Here is an 18,325-nt window from a genome sequence, read left to right as displayed (position 1 = left end):
ATTTGGATTATCTGGTTTTGAGTTCCCAGGAAACCTCAAAATAAATTTCAACAGCAGCTCCAGGAAAAGCATTCAAAGAGATGGAAGAGGATGGAGACTTAACACAAAGCAGATGACATCTGGGGATTAGGTGTTTGGTATATGGTAAGCCTATGACTGACAGTCATTTGTGCATCTCTCTCATTTTTCTACATTCTGACACTTGTTATGACTTGCTTTTTATGATCAAATAAAAATTTTATTCAAAGAATACTTTTAAGGTCATAATCTTCACAGATAATAAATCCCCAGGAATAAGAGTTCAGTCTGAGCCTGTTTAAAGTCCAGTAATATCCAGAGAAAATAAACACAGCTGTACACAGCTTCATTACTTAATGTAAGAGTGAGACAGTGAGGCAATTCCAAACACGAAGATAGAGGCATCACACATTTAGAAAAAGAGGAACCACTCTTGGAGTGAGGATGTGCAGCTGGCTCTGTATTTAGGTCACATTTGTCTAGGCTTAACTTTTTTTTCTTACATTGTATCAGCCTAATTTGTTGAACATTTCTAGAAATCCCTCCAAATACATTCATTACCCTCTTCCATTGAGGGAGATGAGAGATGGAGAACAGACGGAAAAATGTGGAACGGAGGGAAGCTAAAACACTGAATCAATGGTTTGTGAATGAATGGAGATGGTTGAGAGATATGTCATCTGTTTGCCACAAACCCAAGAAGTTTAAGAGGGTGCCCTGTCCAAATAGCATTTCTAATTGGCTTTAAAAGAGGAAGATGTAAGTTCTGTAGAGTCATGCACACAGCTGCTCAACACCATTTGTTTTCACATCCTGTGTTATTTAAATTTCCTATCTGTTGCAAGGAGTAAAAATGGTAGAATCATAACGACACACTTTCAAAGCAACACATGTTTTTTCAAGTGTAGTGCTTTAAAGTTTAGCATGAAAGTTACAGACTTCAGAGTTGAGGGCACTAGCGGTTTAGGTACTTCTCAAGGTAAGAATCAAACTGCAAAATAAATTAAGATCAAACAAGTTAAGATTAAAAAAAACCACCTTATGTGTTCTTCTAGGAAACAAAAGACAAGAGCATCCTTTCCTGTACATGCAGACCTATTGATGTAGAGTTTGGTAATAGACCTGGGCCAACAAAAAGGGCAAAAATGGAATTTACATATCAATACCCCGACTTTCAGACGTGTTCTCAATATGTAAGCCCATCTTGCATGCATGTATCTGCCCATATACTAAAAGCCAGAGACAGATGCAGAATTTAGGTACAAGAAGAAACTTGTGGCCATGCACTGAAACAAGAAACTAATCTAATTGTCCAGGCAGATGTGTGAGGGTCTCTCTCAATATAATTCTTCAGTCAGAATAAGCCATCTCTTTTCTATGCTGAGACAATCCCTTCCCCAAAATCTCAACTTACTTACAAAGCCTATGAAAAAGAAAGTTAACATTTAAGAGTCCTCAAAAAGAAGTGCTAGGTAAGTACAAGTGACAGTTCACTACCTAGGACATTACACTGTTTTAAGACTTATACATCATACATACAGTCTAATATTACTCATTTAATTCAAGCATGTATTTCCAGCATACTTCCAGTGCTTTTGTGTGCATGTTATTTCCCAAAGAGCAACTACTACCAAAATAATTTTTATGTCAACTCTCTTAGCATTGTCTGTTGTTTTTTTTTTTAAAACATCAATATAAAACTGTCATCAAAAAGCTATTTCACAGCTGCTGAAGACATTCCATTCATCTTATACCCAGTGAGGATGATTCAACACCTAGCAAGCATTTCTTTTCTAATTATTCAAAAATACCCGGTCTAGCTTAGTCTATTATATTACTGTTCCCCTCTTTCCTCTCAGAAACCCCTCCCCAACATACTCATATTTAGCTGTGCTGTAGGAATGTATGGCTTACATCTTAGTGAAATACTGGCAACCAAACCCCAATTCACTTTCAAATTACCTTGTTTTATCTTCAATATGAGACCTTTTTTGCAATATACTTGCTCCAAAATAATTTTCTCTTTACAGCAAATGTTCTAAACATGCAAAAAAGTATTTTTTAGAGTTATAATTTATTTTTCCTGATGTATGAAACAGAGACACCTAATATAAAATGCAAATAAATTACTTATTTTATGCTATTTACATTAGAACAAAAATAACAGTAACTCCTCTAGGTTTCAATGGTGCTGGTTTAAAAATATATTGTGATGATGTTTTCTCAGCTCATGCTGAGCTATCCACTTATATACTGCATCGACTTGTTATTTTTCATTTATTCCATAAGTAGAGCTAAATTCACGGTACAAATGAGGTGTGCACACAAAATTATCACCAGAAAATCAGCACCTCAGTATATAAGACAATTAAGTGATAATATTTTAACACTCGTACTGATAACCAAGCTGGACAAAGACATAATTTAAGAAAGTGGCATGAAAGAACAGAACAGGAGAGGTAAAAAGAAAAAAGAGTTGGTAGAAGGATACCTTCTTTTGTCTGTTTTCAGCAGCAGACAACTGAGCTGACATTCTTTCTTGCATTTTCCTGCAATGAGCCATAACAGCTTCTAAAATGGACAGAGGGTTCATGCATATTGGCTTCTTTTCTTTATCACCAGCACCTGCCTCAAAATCTCTCTGAAGAGCCAGAAATGGATCACTCAAATTAAATCTTCCATATCGCTCCTGGATAAAAACCTCTTTGCGCCGGGCCTAACAAAAAAAAAAAAAAAAAAAAAAACAAATAGACAAAAAAAAAATTTAATGCGTTCTTTGGAATACATCCCCACATAGAAGAGGCCTAAACCAGAGGGAAAGTTATGTTATTTATGTTTTTTAAATTTTTTCTTTAGGTATCCATTTACAATCTCTAAAAGAAATAGTCAGATATGTTTCATGGAGATTTCATTATAGTCAATAAAATGCACTACATAAAAAAACCCTCCTCCTTCTCAGTTCAATACAGAAATATCAGTTTGGAGCAATTTCAGAAGTTTCACAAAAATAACATCTTGGAAATTTGCTGATACACAGAGAAGAAAGGGAAGAAAAACATTCTAAAATAAAGTTTGCTATTTCTGTGTAATAAAATGATGCTAGTAAAAGATATGAAAACATGCTTTGTGTGTTTACTGCAGTACCAAAATAAGTATTTTTTATTTTTTTTTAAATTGATGGTATGTTTACACATACAGAAATTTTGCAGGCAAGCAAAGAGCAAAAATACTACCAAGGCTTTTCTGAAATTAAGACACTTCTCATATCTCTGTTCAGGAAGAACTTCATGATCATCTGTTTCTCCATACCATTATTTTAAAACATAATTATATTTCCAAACTATAGTACAACACTTTATTGTCATAACAAAAAATATTACACAATAAAGATCAGAGGCAGTTTTGCTTGACAAATTTTTGGTTCTTCAACCCAACATGAAAACAAGATCAGTTTCAGAGAAGGTATTTTTACACACTTAATATAGACTACATAGGAAGGGCACAGATAAGTACTGACTTCTAACAGTCTTCACAGAAAATATTGTTCCAAAATCTCAGGCTTAAAATCCATCTTATTTGCGAGGGGAAAATCAAACCAAACCAACCAATACAAAAAAACCCACCAAGACAACACACCAGAAAGATCCAATGATTGCTAAAAATTTGTTGTGGTGTTTTTGTGCTTGCACATATAACAGAAAGCAGAAGGAAGAAAGCCAAACCATTACAGCACAAATTTTGGAAGAAAATGAAGGCTTGTTACCTTAAAAATTACCACTCACCAGAGCAGCTCCTTAAAGGAAGTATGTCCCAAAAAATCATTAAAAAAACCCACAGTGCAGAGAAACAGAGGAATCCCTCCAAAAATGGATAAAACATTTATCTGTTATGTGGTTCAAATTCAGTTTTGAAGAATAAGCAAAAAAGAGGAAGAATAAGCCAATTCAGAATACAAAAGAGGAGGAACAGGCGTAATGGTTAGCAAAAGGGTTAGTAGAACATTTGGAAAGCTTGAAGTCAAAACTTCAGCATATGAAAAGGTCATAAAACCTAACTTCTCAGGGCATGAGAAACCAAAGAACATAAGAACTATGTTAGAAAAACTCTCCAGAGATTAACTACAAATAACATACCTTAGTGAATGCCCAACTTTTTCCTATACATTGTCTACAAAATTGAAATGTGTGGAAAATTAAAAGGTAAGAGAGAATTTGACTGCAACAGAAATAAGCATGCCTACATAGTCTGATGCTTGAAATACTTTTAGTCTCTTTTTCAATTTGATAGTATAAATAGTACTTGAAAATATTTATTTAAAAAACAGGCCTTTGGGGCATAACTTCAGAAAAAGCTTACAAAGTTTATTCTGAAGTTTATTTTTATTATTTAAGCTGAAGTCGAGCTAGGCTTACAAAGTAGCGATTGAAGAGTCAAAAATAAGCTGATAAAACCTAGTTACTTTTTATAAATTGCCTTGCAAATTATCCCTAATTAGTCTAATATTTTAATCCCTTAATATTTAACTTAGATTTTAAAATAAAATAAAATAGCTAGTTCCAAAGGTAATATTAGAAAACCATGTGGGGAGGGGCTATATTCGTAGCTCTTGGTTCTATATATTAAAGTTACAGGACAGGATGCAGCTTAGGAATTCAACCTTCACGTAAAGGAAACAATCAAAACCAAAAACCTGACCCTAAATGGATTAAAGTGCTAAGCAGCCAAACAAGATGACAAACCCAAGCAGGTTAAGAATTTAAATGGAGATGGATGCACAGTCCATATGTAAACTCTCAGTAGTGTAAAAGCCATTTAGTTTATATAAAGAAAGTGAGCCACCAAAGTAACGGAGAAAACACTGATGTAACAGCTCAGCTATACATAAAAAAAAAGACCACCGGAGCCTCCATCCTTAAATCCAGAGACCAACACAAAAAGAGAAGCCAAGTAGGTCTCAAAGCCAGTAGGTCTCGAACAGCACGTGGTTTGGGATGGCAGACCCTGTAGGGCTGAAGCTGTAACTGTGTACCCTCAAGCACGGGGTAAAACAGACTGGCAACTCTCAAAGCATTAACAGCAAAGTTGTTTCAGGATGCTGCCAACTCAAAAGGGAGCTAAATGTAAAATATTAAAACAAATGTTTCCATGTTTCTATGCAAGTTATTCAATTCTATTCAAATACAAAATAAAATGATGGGATGAGGATGCATGATTTCAAATGAAGATACCAAAATAAAAGATAAAGCAGAAGCTTGGTAGAAGGGAAACAACAAGTAGTTCCCTAAAACTTAGGCACAAACTAGGCTTGGGTTTTTTTACATGATTCTTCCAGCCCCTAAATAATAACTTTCCCTTTGCACTTCACTAAAGTACATCAGATGGGAGAACTAGAAATACTAGAACAAAAAAATTTTCTTTATTACATTATCTTTCAGCACTGAATTTCTAGTAGCAGTATCAAGATACCTGTTTTTTATGGCACTCATCTGGGAATGTACTGTCTAATGTCATATGGGAAATTAATCCTTTAAAATAGTCTCTGCATGATGTGGTGGCTCTGCTAAAACAGCATTAGTGTGTCTCATATATTAACTCCAATTGCACAGCAATATATATATAAAATAACATTTGAAATGTTGATTTGCAAATAATTAATTGAATACATTTTCAAACATAAAATTTTCAAAACCAGACAGAATATGCACCCGCTATAGGAGATAATCAGGACTGCTACATTGTGAAAGGTGCTACGTGAATTTATAAACTGTAGTTTTACTTTTCTGTAAACAGCCATTTGCACAGCAACGAGCCTTTTAATGGAAGGACTGAGATTGAAAGTATTTAAAGGTATAGAAAGACGTCCATGGGAAACGATACTTTTTGCAGCTTATGCCAGTGGTACACAAAATTATGACTTAAGATTTAAGCTTAATCCTCCAACAGATAACAGCTAATGAAAACTGACAATAAGCACACATAGATCAAAAGAATATCTAAAAACAAAACCAAAACCCATTTAAATAGTTAATTCATGAAATTCACTACTGCAATAGAGTAAAAGCTTAAACTTATTTACAACAGCTTTTGAATTCAGTCCAGTAAGAACATCACATTTATACAAAGCTTTTAAATCCTTACATAGGATCTGAAACATTAAACAAGGAGACTAAAATAAGTACTTGAACAAAATCCCAAAGTTGCTTTATGGATAGTCTGGTCTTCAGCATTATGTTAAATCAAGGATGGACTACAGGTTTATACTAAAAAAAAATACAGTAGAACTGAAAAACATCTTCAGAGTGGAGTGAAAGTTGATCAAAAGGTTTAACACGGCTTTTGTTCAAGGAAGAGCTAAGTAGAAATAGGACTTTTCAGTGGGAAACAGAGACACCAGGGAGAAACATGCTACAGGTCTGCACACTGACAGGACAAGCAGCAATCATCCCATGATCTAATGAGGGAAATTTGAGTTGGACACAAATTCTTCTCACTGAGAGCAGATATACACAGGAACGTGTTGCCCAGGGAAAACATATAACCTCTGTCATTGGGAGATTTCCAAAACTAGATTGGATAAGGCCATCAGCAACCTGACCCATGTTTGACGTTAGTCCTGCTTTAAGCAGAAGATTGGACTGAACGATCTCTTGTGGTGCCTTCCAACCTAAATTACTCTGATTAGTGATTTCTTCTGGGACTTGTAGATGCTAGCAATTTTCTCAAGTAACAAATGACAGAAATGAGCTCTCAGAGGAAGGAAAATACTTACTGGTGGAACAAGACTTACGTCTTGTTTCGGATCACAAAAAAACTTTTTATGATTTAGAAAACAGAACTTTCAGCCTGTGAAATTTTCAAAACCAAAAAACCAGTACGGAGCAATCCTAGGGATTACGCAGCTGTGCAACAAGGGGAAGGTTTACTCTCAGGTTTTCTCTCCTAGGTCTGCAGCCAACAAGAATCTGGAAGATCAGGCTGTAAGATAAACTCTTCTTTTATTACTCTCTCAGGGAGTCTGTCTCCTACCACATACAGCAAGACACCTCATTCACCCCTACACCAACTTTTTTTCACACTATTCAAGTCACCTCTGTGCTGCCAGCTCCCTCCTGGACAATTCCATCTCTCAAGGTGACCCTTTGCAGTCACTGACCCCGTTTATCTACTGGCAGATGAAGACTGGCAGCGGGGTGTGCAGGGAGAGGAACAAGAGGAGTGGAGGTATCTGAATGATGGGCTGTGGGAAAAGCTGCAAATCCGGTATAAGAACTGGCCTGCAGTCACTTGTTTCTTATGTTCCACTTCAGAAGAAAAAAATAATAAATCTATTTTCAGTGACCAAACTGAGAATTATGAAATCTAATTAGGTTTTTTCCCCCTGCTGCTGAAACAAGAATGTAAGGGGGCAGGGAGGCCTTCAAATGGTATCGCTCTTACTGTGGACTTAAAGCTAAAAGCATAAAAAAGCAAGGAAAAACAATTATGATCAATTAATATATAAGTAAGAAATAAGCCCAATAATGAAAAACAAAAAAATTAATCACATAATGTGTTATACTGTTATTTTTCTTTTGGTAATAATCTACATTGCTATTAGTTGCACACATTTGCTGAAATTAGTTTTCATAATCAGCTTACATAATCAGGAACACAATATATAAGCAACAGTATTTTTAAGGTTAATACTGAATTTTTCCCCCCGTGTATCTCAGAGTTTCCTCTTTGTTTACCTGCCAAGTTAAGAGTTCAGCAAGTCCAAGTCTTCCATGCAGCAATTGATGATAAACATCAAAAATAGGACTGCATGTTCTACACTGCTGTGAACAATGGAACTGAATTAAAGCTGCCCCAGAACCCTTAAACAAAATTTCCTTCCTTTCAAGAGCATTTGTTCCTCTGATTAATTTCCTTTTCCACATATTACTAAAACTATTCCAACAGATGTTGATAGATTCATATTAGTGTTTTCTCTGGACATATGTATTAGGGAGTGGCAAAAAGTTTCCTAAAACTAACCAGGAAGAGGAAGCAGTAAAAGCTTATTTTATGTGTTATGTTAAAGACAAGGGTGAGCCCTTCATTCTAAATAAAATTGAAAGGGTAACAGATTTTTTAAAAAGAAAGATGGCTGTAAGAGAACTTGTTTATAAATCTTACTCAGTGGCATTATACAGCATCTTGAAACGATGTGCTGGAGCTATCAATTTAAGGAAAAGACGATTATCAGTGAGTATATACTCATAATAAAAGCAGTACTTTCAGAGATACCTGCAAAATACCAGAGTGTAAGTGGGGATATGGTGTCTTACTATGATTAATTAAGAATGACTCTTTAAAGAGTGCTAGTGATTTTGTAACACAGTAGGCTTTGGAGGCTTGCTTTGTTGGCTTTTTTTGGTTTGTTTTGGGTTTTTTTAATGCAGATGTAAATTAATGTTTTCAAAGTATCATACGAGATGTTATTTCCCTATAAAGTTTTACAGAACAAACTAAAAATGCAAATGTAACCATCAATGACTGCTGAAGAAACAGCATCCTGCAGCATGATTTCTGTCAATGAACACGTGATGCTCAATTTCTCCTTACAATCTGAACTACAGCCTAAATTCCCTTCTTCAGCACTGTGACAGTGTATACCTATGCAAAGTCTACAAATGAGTTAGATTTTAATGAACTCAATATTATATGAAAAAATATTTGAATAATATATTGAAACTGTCTGTTTCCATGTTGTGTCAAGTATCATAAGACAAAAACTTGTGTGTACACTTTAAGAATGAAAAAAATGGAAATTCTTTGGAGAAGATCAATAGTTATAACAGGCTGCTAGTTCAAAAAGAGTGAAAACAGTAGAAAGAATTGAAAAATAGGAAGATGCAATCAGCAAATTAAACAAAACCAACATACAGGTTAATTATGCTCTGACAGACCTATATAATTGTTTCATACTACAAAAAAATGCTCTTTACAGATGACCAATCAGGATCATGAAAGAATTCAAGTCTTTTGGTAGCGGTACTAATAAATAAAAAAAAATATACCCATTTAGTAATTTTTAATGTAAGGCACACATACTCATAAAAGCACTCTCTTGGAGCAGTGTCACATAACAGACACAAGCCATGCAAATATATCAATGACACCCGATACAGTGAAGTAGGCTGCATGAAAGTGGAGATATAATCAGTTTCTCTAGAGAAGTTATCCCTTGCACAAACCATTAAAATGAGTAACAATAAAAGTTGCATTATTCTCTCATTCACAACAACCCATAGAACTTTTCAAAAGATTTGTAACTGTAATTTCTGAGAAAGTGTCCCTTTCTCTCAGAATCACATAGCTTTAAATCCAAGCTTTTAAAAAGCATTTTTCAAGGTAAAAAGAAAATTCAGCATATAAGACTTCCTATTGTTTTACAAGGCTTAGTAACCTCCATTTAAGAGGATATACAAAACCATCATTTTAAGGCATAAGAGGTTGGTTCTTACCTAGCAGTTGATTCATGCCTAACAATTAATTCAGATCTCTCTGTGAATATGAGGACAAACGTTTAATTAATACTTAAACATTCCTGACTTACAATGTAACAGAAAACACTGAAGAAGAATTATACAACCACAGTAATGATCAAGCCTGAATTTACGTAGGGGTGTGACTCCATAAAAAGAGAATTATCACGCAATAGCACCAGTTTACTATTACCCCAATATTGTGAAGTAGCACAACCACCTTCCCTTTCTCCCTGTTACCTGACAAAAACCTCCATGAAAGAATGAGATACAGACAAGACAGACAGACACGTTTCCAACCTTCATTATTAATTTTCTCCCTTAGAGTAATTAAAATCCACTAAATTAAAATCCATAGAAAAGCCTATATTAAAAAGCTAAAACTGGTCACTAACAGAGCAGTACCAACAAGAAAAAACAATACAGTCAATATAAAATATTCTTCACTTCTTATAGATGTAAAAAGTGAAACTCAGGCCTCGCACTAAGTTTCTAAATGAGGAAGGAGAAAAAGCTGAAGTCGTGAAACAACATGTGGTTTTAATTGAGAAAAGACATCCAGATGTTCCATATAAAGATGACATTAGACCTATTTTATGACAGCTTTGCTGTCTGATGCTTAAACATTTGAAAATTATAGGCCAATATTTTGTAAGGAAGTATCACTGTTTGATGCTTTGATTTTATAACCACCCAGACATTTATTTCTGAAACTAATACAGATTTTCATGCTGATAATGAGTCTGAATGGATAGAAGAGACTCCTGCTTTCTAGTTACTTTAAATAATCGTTTGTCAATTAAACTTTTTTGCATGTTCAAATTTATAGTTCAAATTCATGCAAATCAATTCGTAATTCTTTGCATGGAAATCTGTCAGCTGTTCTTCTGAAATACTGAAGGAAAACTGACTTCACCTCTAGCCAAAAAAGAGCACTTTAACCTCCATGCTTAGCAGTTAAAAAGTTTCTTCAGCTCAGTAACAGACAAAACACACCAAAGGCAAAACAGAAAAACTTTAAGTAAATCAACCTTTCTGGTTGAAATCAAAGATTTTCATATATTCAAGCTATCAAAATCTCAGTTAAAATATCATCCCCTATTACTGTATGGCAATTACATGATTAACAAGCTTTAATTATTTTAATAAAAAGGTATGCAAATTAGGAATTTACAATGCAATCATCAGGCACAGTAAGCATGGGTTCACAAAGTAAAAGTTCTGTTTGACTATTTTGATAACCTTCTATAAGGTCACCTGCCTAGTATATGAAGGGAAGGTGGTGGATGTAGTTTTTCTGGATTTTAGTAAGGCCTTTGATACTGTCCCTCACAACATCCTTCTGGACAAGTTGTCCAACTGTGGGATGAGCAGGTTCACAGTGCGCTGGGTGAAGAACTGCCTGGGGGGCAGAGCTCAAAGGGTTGCAGTGAATGGGGCTACACCTGGCTGGCAACCGGTTACCGGTGGTGTTCCTCAGGGCTCAATGCTAGGGCCAGTTCTGTTCAGTATATTTATCAACGACCTGGATGCAGTAGTTGAATGCACCATTAGCAAGTTTGCCGATGATACCAAGCTGGAGGTGCTGCTGACTCTCTTGAGGGTCAAGAGGCCTTGCAGAGGGATCTAGGTAGACTGGAGCACTGGGCTATAATTAATGGAACAAAATATAACAAGTCAAAATGCTGGATTCTGCACCTAGAACAGAGTAACGCTGGGCACAAGTATAAATGGGGAGAGGAGTGGCTGGAGAGCAGCCCTGCAGAAAGGGATCTGGGGGTGCTGGTTGACAGAAGTCAGCACTATGCCCTGGCAGCCAAGAGGGCAAACCACATCCCGGGCTGCATCAAACACAGCATAACCAGCTGGTCAAAAGAGGTGGTTGTCCCGTTGTATTCACCGTTGGTGCAGCCTCACCCGGAGTACTGTGCGCAGTGCTGGGCCCCACCATTTAAGAAGGATGTGAAGGTCCTTGGATACGTCCAGAGGAGGGCAACAAAGCTGGTGAAAGGGCTGGAAGGCACGTCCTATGAGGAGCAGCTAAGGACTTTGGGCTTGTCTAGTTTGGAGAAAAGGAGGCTGAGGGGCAACCTCATTGCTCTCTACAGCTTCCTGGGGAGGGGAAGGGGAGATGGAGGTGCTGATCTCTTCTCCCTGGTATCCAGTGATAGGGCACGTGGGAATGGTTCAAAGCTGTGCCGGGGCGGGGGGTTAGACTGGACGTTAGGAAGCATTTCTGTACTGAGAGAGTGGTCAAACACTGGAACGGGCTTCCTAGGGAGGTGGTCGAAGCCCAAAGCCTATCAGTGTTTAAGAGACATTTGGACAATGCCCTTAATAACATGTTTTAACTTGGTCAGCCCTGAAGTGGTCAGGCAGTTGGACTAGATGGTCATTGTAGGTCCTTCCAACTGAAATAGTCTGTTCTATTCTATTAACAATATAGATTTATTTGCAGTGTAGTAAGAGAATTCAATGTTTTCAAATGATTTCCAGTATTCACTGGAAGGTAAATTGTGACAGTAATATGTATTACCTCCAAGAAGAATTTTATTCTTGCTACTACCCCTAGTGAAGAAGTTGAATGAATTAATAGATTTAACTAAATAAATTTAGTATTTCTAGAATGGAAAATTTTAAAGTAAACAGAATACTCATCCACATTGTTTATTTTGCATTTTATGCCCTTTATTAAAACTTTAAAGCAATTTACAAGTTAGTTATCTCTTTACAGATACCATTACTTAAAAGTTACCAATTTTAAAATCGTCATGTAACAGCTTACATTTCTACAACATCTAGCTAAAATTTTACTCTGCTATTTCAGAGGGTGCTCACTATCATAGAATCATAGAATGGTTTTGGTTGAAAGGGACCTTTGAAGGTCATCCAGTCCAACCCCTGCAGTGAGCAGGGACATGTTCAACTAGATCAGGTTGCTCAGAGCCCCCTCCAACCTGACCTGGAATGTTTCCAGGGATGGGGCATCTACCACCTCTCTGGGCAACCTGTGCCAGTGTTTCACCACCCTCATTATGAAAAATTTCTCCCTTGTATGTAGTCTAAATCTACCCTTTTGTAGTTTAATATAATCACGGTTGCTTTGTTTTCTCAAATTTTCCATTTATTCATACAAATGGAACGCTGGCTTTTTTTAAGAGACCTAGTGCTAAGTATTTTTAGTACACTGCCAGAGGTTCTAAGACAGATGCCTCTCTCTGGGAGAACTGCAGGTGGCAAGACCTATCCACCAGTCAGAACAGCATCAAAACAGAGTGGGAGGGAGAAAAGCATGGGAACACATACACCCAAGCATAACCAAAGTAATTGCTGCTATGTGAGTATTTTCACAAGTGTTGAATTTGAAAAGGACCTTAATCAAATCTCTTATTTTATTCATAATTATTTTTTATTAATGACTCTCATATTTATTTGGAAGAACCAAGAACAAGCCTTATAATTTTTTTCTTCAGCAATAGTAACATGAAGAGAGTCACAAACAAAAGAAGGAAGCGTTATATTACCAGTTGCGCTTTAGTGTTACCATCAACAAAATTAACTGTAGCATTTATTGATATAGAGGAAATATCCTGTGTATGTTCCCTTATCTAAAAATGGAAAATTTTAGTTAACATAATAATACAGTTAGGATGACCCAGTTACATTTCTCATTTTCAGCCACGTGAGTAATGAAGGCAAACAGATAAAACATTTTAAATAAGTCCCTCTAACAATCAAGTCACAGCTGTATTATTCAGAAAGATCACAAAAACTGAGCAAGAGTTACATCGACATGATGTTGGAATTTTTTACTATTATTTTTACAATAGTGTGTGTATCTCTACTCACTGGTTTATGTTGGATTATGCAGAAAGATAAATGAGTGTAAGAGGAATCAAGTGAGAAAAGCAAAGCAATTATCCAAATAAGAAACCATCAGAATACTTTCAGCTGAGTTAGAAGTTACATGCCTAACAACAATAAAGATATTCAGATCTTAGGTGAAAAACAAAGAGACTATTATCAGTTGATCAGTCACTGCTGGAAAGGACAGAGTGAAAAGGATGTTTGCAATGCAAGGCCATAGAGTTTTCATACTAGAAAAGTCTCATAGTCTCACACTTGTCGTCTCCAATTTTAGGACAGCCTGGAATAAGGGTATTTACCTGAGTAGCGAAGCTTAAGCTTAGTAAAACAACACATATTCAGGACTGTTTTAACATGGTTTACCAGAAGTTTGCTTTGCTCACTGCTTAGTATCTCCCTTTGGCAAATAGCAAATAACTACCACAAGAAGTGATGTAACACTACTGAAAACTGATTTTGTCAGTAGCTTCTAGAAGAGAACTTTATATGTGTCAAAATACCAGGATCCCTCAGAATAACAAAGTGAATCAGTCCAAGGACTGCTGCTGCTACATCCCCAACATCTATCGGAAAAGGTGAGACTTGGTTCCATTCTTAATGAAGTGCAAGAAATAAAGGTGCACTTGAAGGAAAATGCAAATACAGTTCACTTGATACCTTTCATCATGCAAAGAAAAGTATTTCTTGTTAGTTATCCACACTTACAGAACTATTGCTACAAAAAACACTGAATATAAGAAAGAGCAATACTTTCATAGGCATCTGAAATGATCTTTTAAATAAAATACTATATATAAAGTCAAGCCACCATTACTGTAAACAGTATTTCCACATTATTACAACATGGTGTGCTGGGTTGACCCTGGCTGGATGCCAGGGGCCCACCAAAGACACTCTATCACTCCCCTTCTCAACTGGACATGGGAGAGAAAATGTAATGAAAGGTTCACAGGTTGAGATAAGGACAGGGAGAGATCATTCAGCAAATTACTCTCACGGGCAAAACAGACTCAACTTGGGGAAAAATTAATTTAATCTATTACCAATCAAATCAGAGTAGGGCAATAAGAAGTAAAACCAAGTTTTAAAACACCTTCCCCCCACCCCTCCCTTCTTCCCAGGCTCCACTTTACTCCTGATTTTCTCTTCCTCCTCCCTCCAGTGGCACAGGGGGACGGGGAATGGGGGTTCTGGTCAGTTCATCACACGCTGTCTCTGCTGCTCCTTCCTCCTCAGAGGCAGGACTCCTCACGCTCTTCCCTGCTCCAGCGTGGGGTCCCTCCCATGGGAGACAGTCCTTCATGAACTTCTCCAACATGAGCCCTTCCCACAAGCTCTTCAAGTTCTTCATGAACTGCTCCAGCCTGGATGTCCCCACGGGTGCCGTCCTTCAAGAACAGGCTGCTCCAGCCTGGGTCCCCCACAGGGTCACAAGTCCTGCCAGCAACCCTGCTCCAGCCTGGGCTCCTCTCCCCACGGGGCCACAGGTCCTGCCAGGAGCCGGCTCCAGCGTGGGCTTCCCATGGGGTCACGGCCTCCTTCAAGCATCCCCCTGCTCCGGCGTGGGGCCCTCCCCGGGTGCAGGTGGAGATCTGCTCCCCCGTGTAGCTCCATGGCCGCAGGGGCACAGCCGGCCTCCCCATGGGCTTCCCCAGGGGCTGCCTGGGACCCTCTGCTCTGGTGCCTGGAGCCCCTCCTGCCCCTCCTGCTGCTCTGACCTGGGGTCTGCAGGGCTGCTCCTCTCACGTCTTCTCACTCCTCTTTCCAGCTGCTGTTCCACATTTTTATTTTCCCCCTTCTTAACTCTGATCTCCCAGCAGCGCTGCCACCATCACTGATGGGCTCAGCCTTGGCCAGCGGTGGGTCTGTTTTGGAGCCGGCTGCATTGGCTCTGTCGGACACAGGGGAAGCTTCTGGCAGCTTCTCACAGAAGCCACCCCTGCGACCCTCCCCGCTCCTGAAACCTTGCCACGCAAACCCAATACACATGGACTGTGGCAGTATTAAGGATAAGGTATAAAACTGTCCTTTAATTTCATAACATTTCCTGAAGTACAGTGTTAGGTTCTCCTGTCTTAAGCAGGCTTGGTCATTTTGTTGACATGCAACAAAAGCTATTTTCTTACATTGTAACCAGTCATGCAATTCTCAAAAATTGAGGTCCACACAGGTATTTACTGGAATACTGTTAGTTTCTTGAATTGTTTGGCAGTAAAGCAGTATATCAAAACATGTTCAGTAATTTCATAAAAATAAATTTGTCAGACACAACATAAACTAAAAAAAAATACAATACATAAACCATGATCAAGATAGGAATTTTTTTTTTTTTAAAGATCAAAATTTGAACATTCTCTAAGGTTGTGTCTAACAACACTTTTTCAGTTAGGTGAACAAGGAGCATGCTGCATTTCTTTAAAACTTTAAATAAACCAATGATAAAGAAATCATTCTAAACTAAGCACTGACAAATCATTTCATCTACTAACCTGTCTGAGGTTTATTCAAATTTCATAGTTTCCTTGCAATCAAATAGCTTGCACTAGTGAAATAATACTTTTTGGCAGCCATGTTCAGAAAATTACAATAAACTAATATTAAGAAAGTAAAAGCTGTAATCATAACCAGAATCATTGGACAGGTAAAGACAAACTATATTTAAGAGCAGATAAAATGCACACGCAACCATAATAAAAGTCAGTAAATCAAAAGTAGTGATCAGATGAGCAAGGACACAAACTGCAGATCATTACCTCCCAAAAATTTAGTAAAAATTAAATTTTTGCAAAGAAATTGAAACATGCAAAAATGGCAATGCAAGCAAGGCATTATCTGACTTCTATTTCCTGGTTCACTTCTGCCACCAAGGCCAACAACTGCCATCATACTGTCTACAACAATAACCTTCTGTTACATGCAGTTTAACATCTTCTGCTCCTCCTTCTACCTAATCACCATTTTTCAAAGACACCTGCTACAAAACAGGCTGTCTTCCTGGCTGCCAAAAACCTCTAAAGCTGCCTTCTGTGTGCTCTTAGCTCCATTCTTTGGTACAAGAGAGCCATGGGATTCATACGTATGGGAGAAGTCCAGATTTGCATTTTAAACTCACGACAGTGGAGCACAGTTACTGCAGGTAAGGGTCTTCATAATTTATAGGCGGTGTAGTTGAGAACAACTAATCTAATTTTTCCTGATAGCTCCCAGGTTTCTTCCCCTCCAGCCATGAAGTTCATTCTAGAAGTACTAAGTCTTACAATACAATTCTTGTTGACTTCTGTGCAGTAGTCTGGGATAAAAACTTTATCCATATACAATTGACAATTATGGTGTTGGTCATAGTTCTATTTTAACATGTAACTTACAGAGTACGGGCAAACCAAGTATCACCCCATCACAAGATACAGAAGACAGTAAATAACATAAAAAAGACATGAAAACTCTAACTGATAAATCAAATTTTCTTAACTAAAATCTCAGCCTGCAGTAGGCAAAAGTTTGCCTTAGTCAAGTGAAGGAAGCTCTTTTGCTAGACAGAACTGGGAAGCAGACAGGTCAAGTTAGGCAAGTATACCTTGTGAGTATCTACAGCTCTCCTTCCAAATATTTTACTTACTATTTACCTGATTTTTTTTTTTCCCAAGAAACAGCTAATTCATTACAGAAAATGCAGAGACAGGCATGAAAGGCTCCACATTTTGCATAGGTATTCCAGTATCATTCTCAGTTACCCATCAAAAACCTAATGTTGTCATGTAGTGTACTGTCATGATAAAGTACGATACCCTCACGTGTTTTTTTTTTTTAAATATTGTTTGATCTTCACATACACTTAAAGAAATACAAAAGTCGTACAGAAATATGGACACATGACAGTTACCATCAAAATAATTCATGTTTTCAATTAGATTAAAATAAATCTATATTTTTCAGTGCTTAATCATTTTTAGCCAAAATTGAAAGACAACTTTACTAATAACAGCCTTCCAGCACAGCTCAGGACTTGAAATCAAACTAGCTTGCGCAGGAAATGCAATCTGCCCTTCGGGGAGAAAGAGAGTGCAGAAGAGCATTTTACAATGACCCATCTGGCAATTTCACAAGCAAGGTCCATCTGTCTTAAATTCAAGAATGATCATAATGGTAGAAAGCATTGGGGAATTTCTGATTTTAGAAAGTGAACATAGGGATATATAAAGTTGTGGAGTTTTTTAAGTCCAGACCAAATGAACTCATATTTCCTACTATATGTACTCAAACAACCCTGGAAAAGGGCATTTACAGGTATACAGTGACTATGCCAACATTAGCAGGTAGTGCAGCACAACAGGAACAAGTCTGTAGGGCACCACAATTGATACTGGGAATGTGCCTGTGGTCCTGCCATTTGGAAGGATGTGTTACTTTGGACTGTCTCTGCTCTTAGTTCAGTTTACACAGTCTGAGAGTGGTCTGTAAAGCAAATCAAAGCAAAGTTAGGTGGGGACAATGGGGAGAGTTTCTTCAAAAGTGATTCTTTCTTGGTCTGAATGCTAAGGTAGGTTCACTCAAGTAGTTCATTCACACACACATTATATAAATATGTAAAAAATGGCCTTTTATCATAACGAACCCCAACATCTGATGAGCTATGCATATCACCAGAACTTTCTAATAGAATGTTAGTACAAAGAAACATTTCTTTGTTGTTCTAAAATGCAATACTTTTCAAACAACAATTAATTTGATTATATATACTTTTAAAAAAAATGGAGCAGTTTTGAAGTAATGTTTGATTATACCATTATAGCCTTGGAATGTCTTTTCATTGCAGCTAGTTATTTAAGAAATTTCTGAAACAATCCGATTATTTCAAAACAAATCATCTTCCTAAAAAGCACTTAAATTTTTTTTTAAGACTTGCTTTAAACTACTGAATTTCTCATGGCATT

The 18,325-nt window shown here is 37.2% G+C and overlaps 1 protein-coding gene across 1 annotated transcript in view; it reads right to left on the bottom strand.

The window, feature by feature from the left end:
• CTTNBP2 (cortactin binding protein 2) overlaps positions 1-18,325 on the bottom strand; it is a gene marked incomplete at its 3' end in the record, with an annotated part of 90,771 nt that overhangs the window by 50,834 nt on the left and 21,612 nt on the right. Inside the window, exon 3 of the mRNA XM_082014396.1 lies at positions 2,510-2,734. Within this exon, the coding sequence (XP_081870522.1) occupies positions 2,510-2,734 (225 nt within the window). The remainder of the gene's footprint in view (positions 1-2,509; positions 2,735-18,325) is intronic.

This window comes from Phaethon aethereus (assembly GCF_964289735.1).
Source record: "Phaethon aethereus genome assembly, chromosome: 1".
NCBI classification, from domain to species: domain Eukaryota; kingdom Metazoa; phylum Chordata; class Aves; order Phaethontiformes; family Phaethontidae; genus Phaethon; species Phaethon aethereus.
The sequence above is the reverse complement of the archived record's forward strand: the minus strand, read 5'-3'. Positions and strand labels throughout refer to the sequence as shown.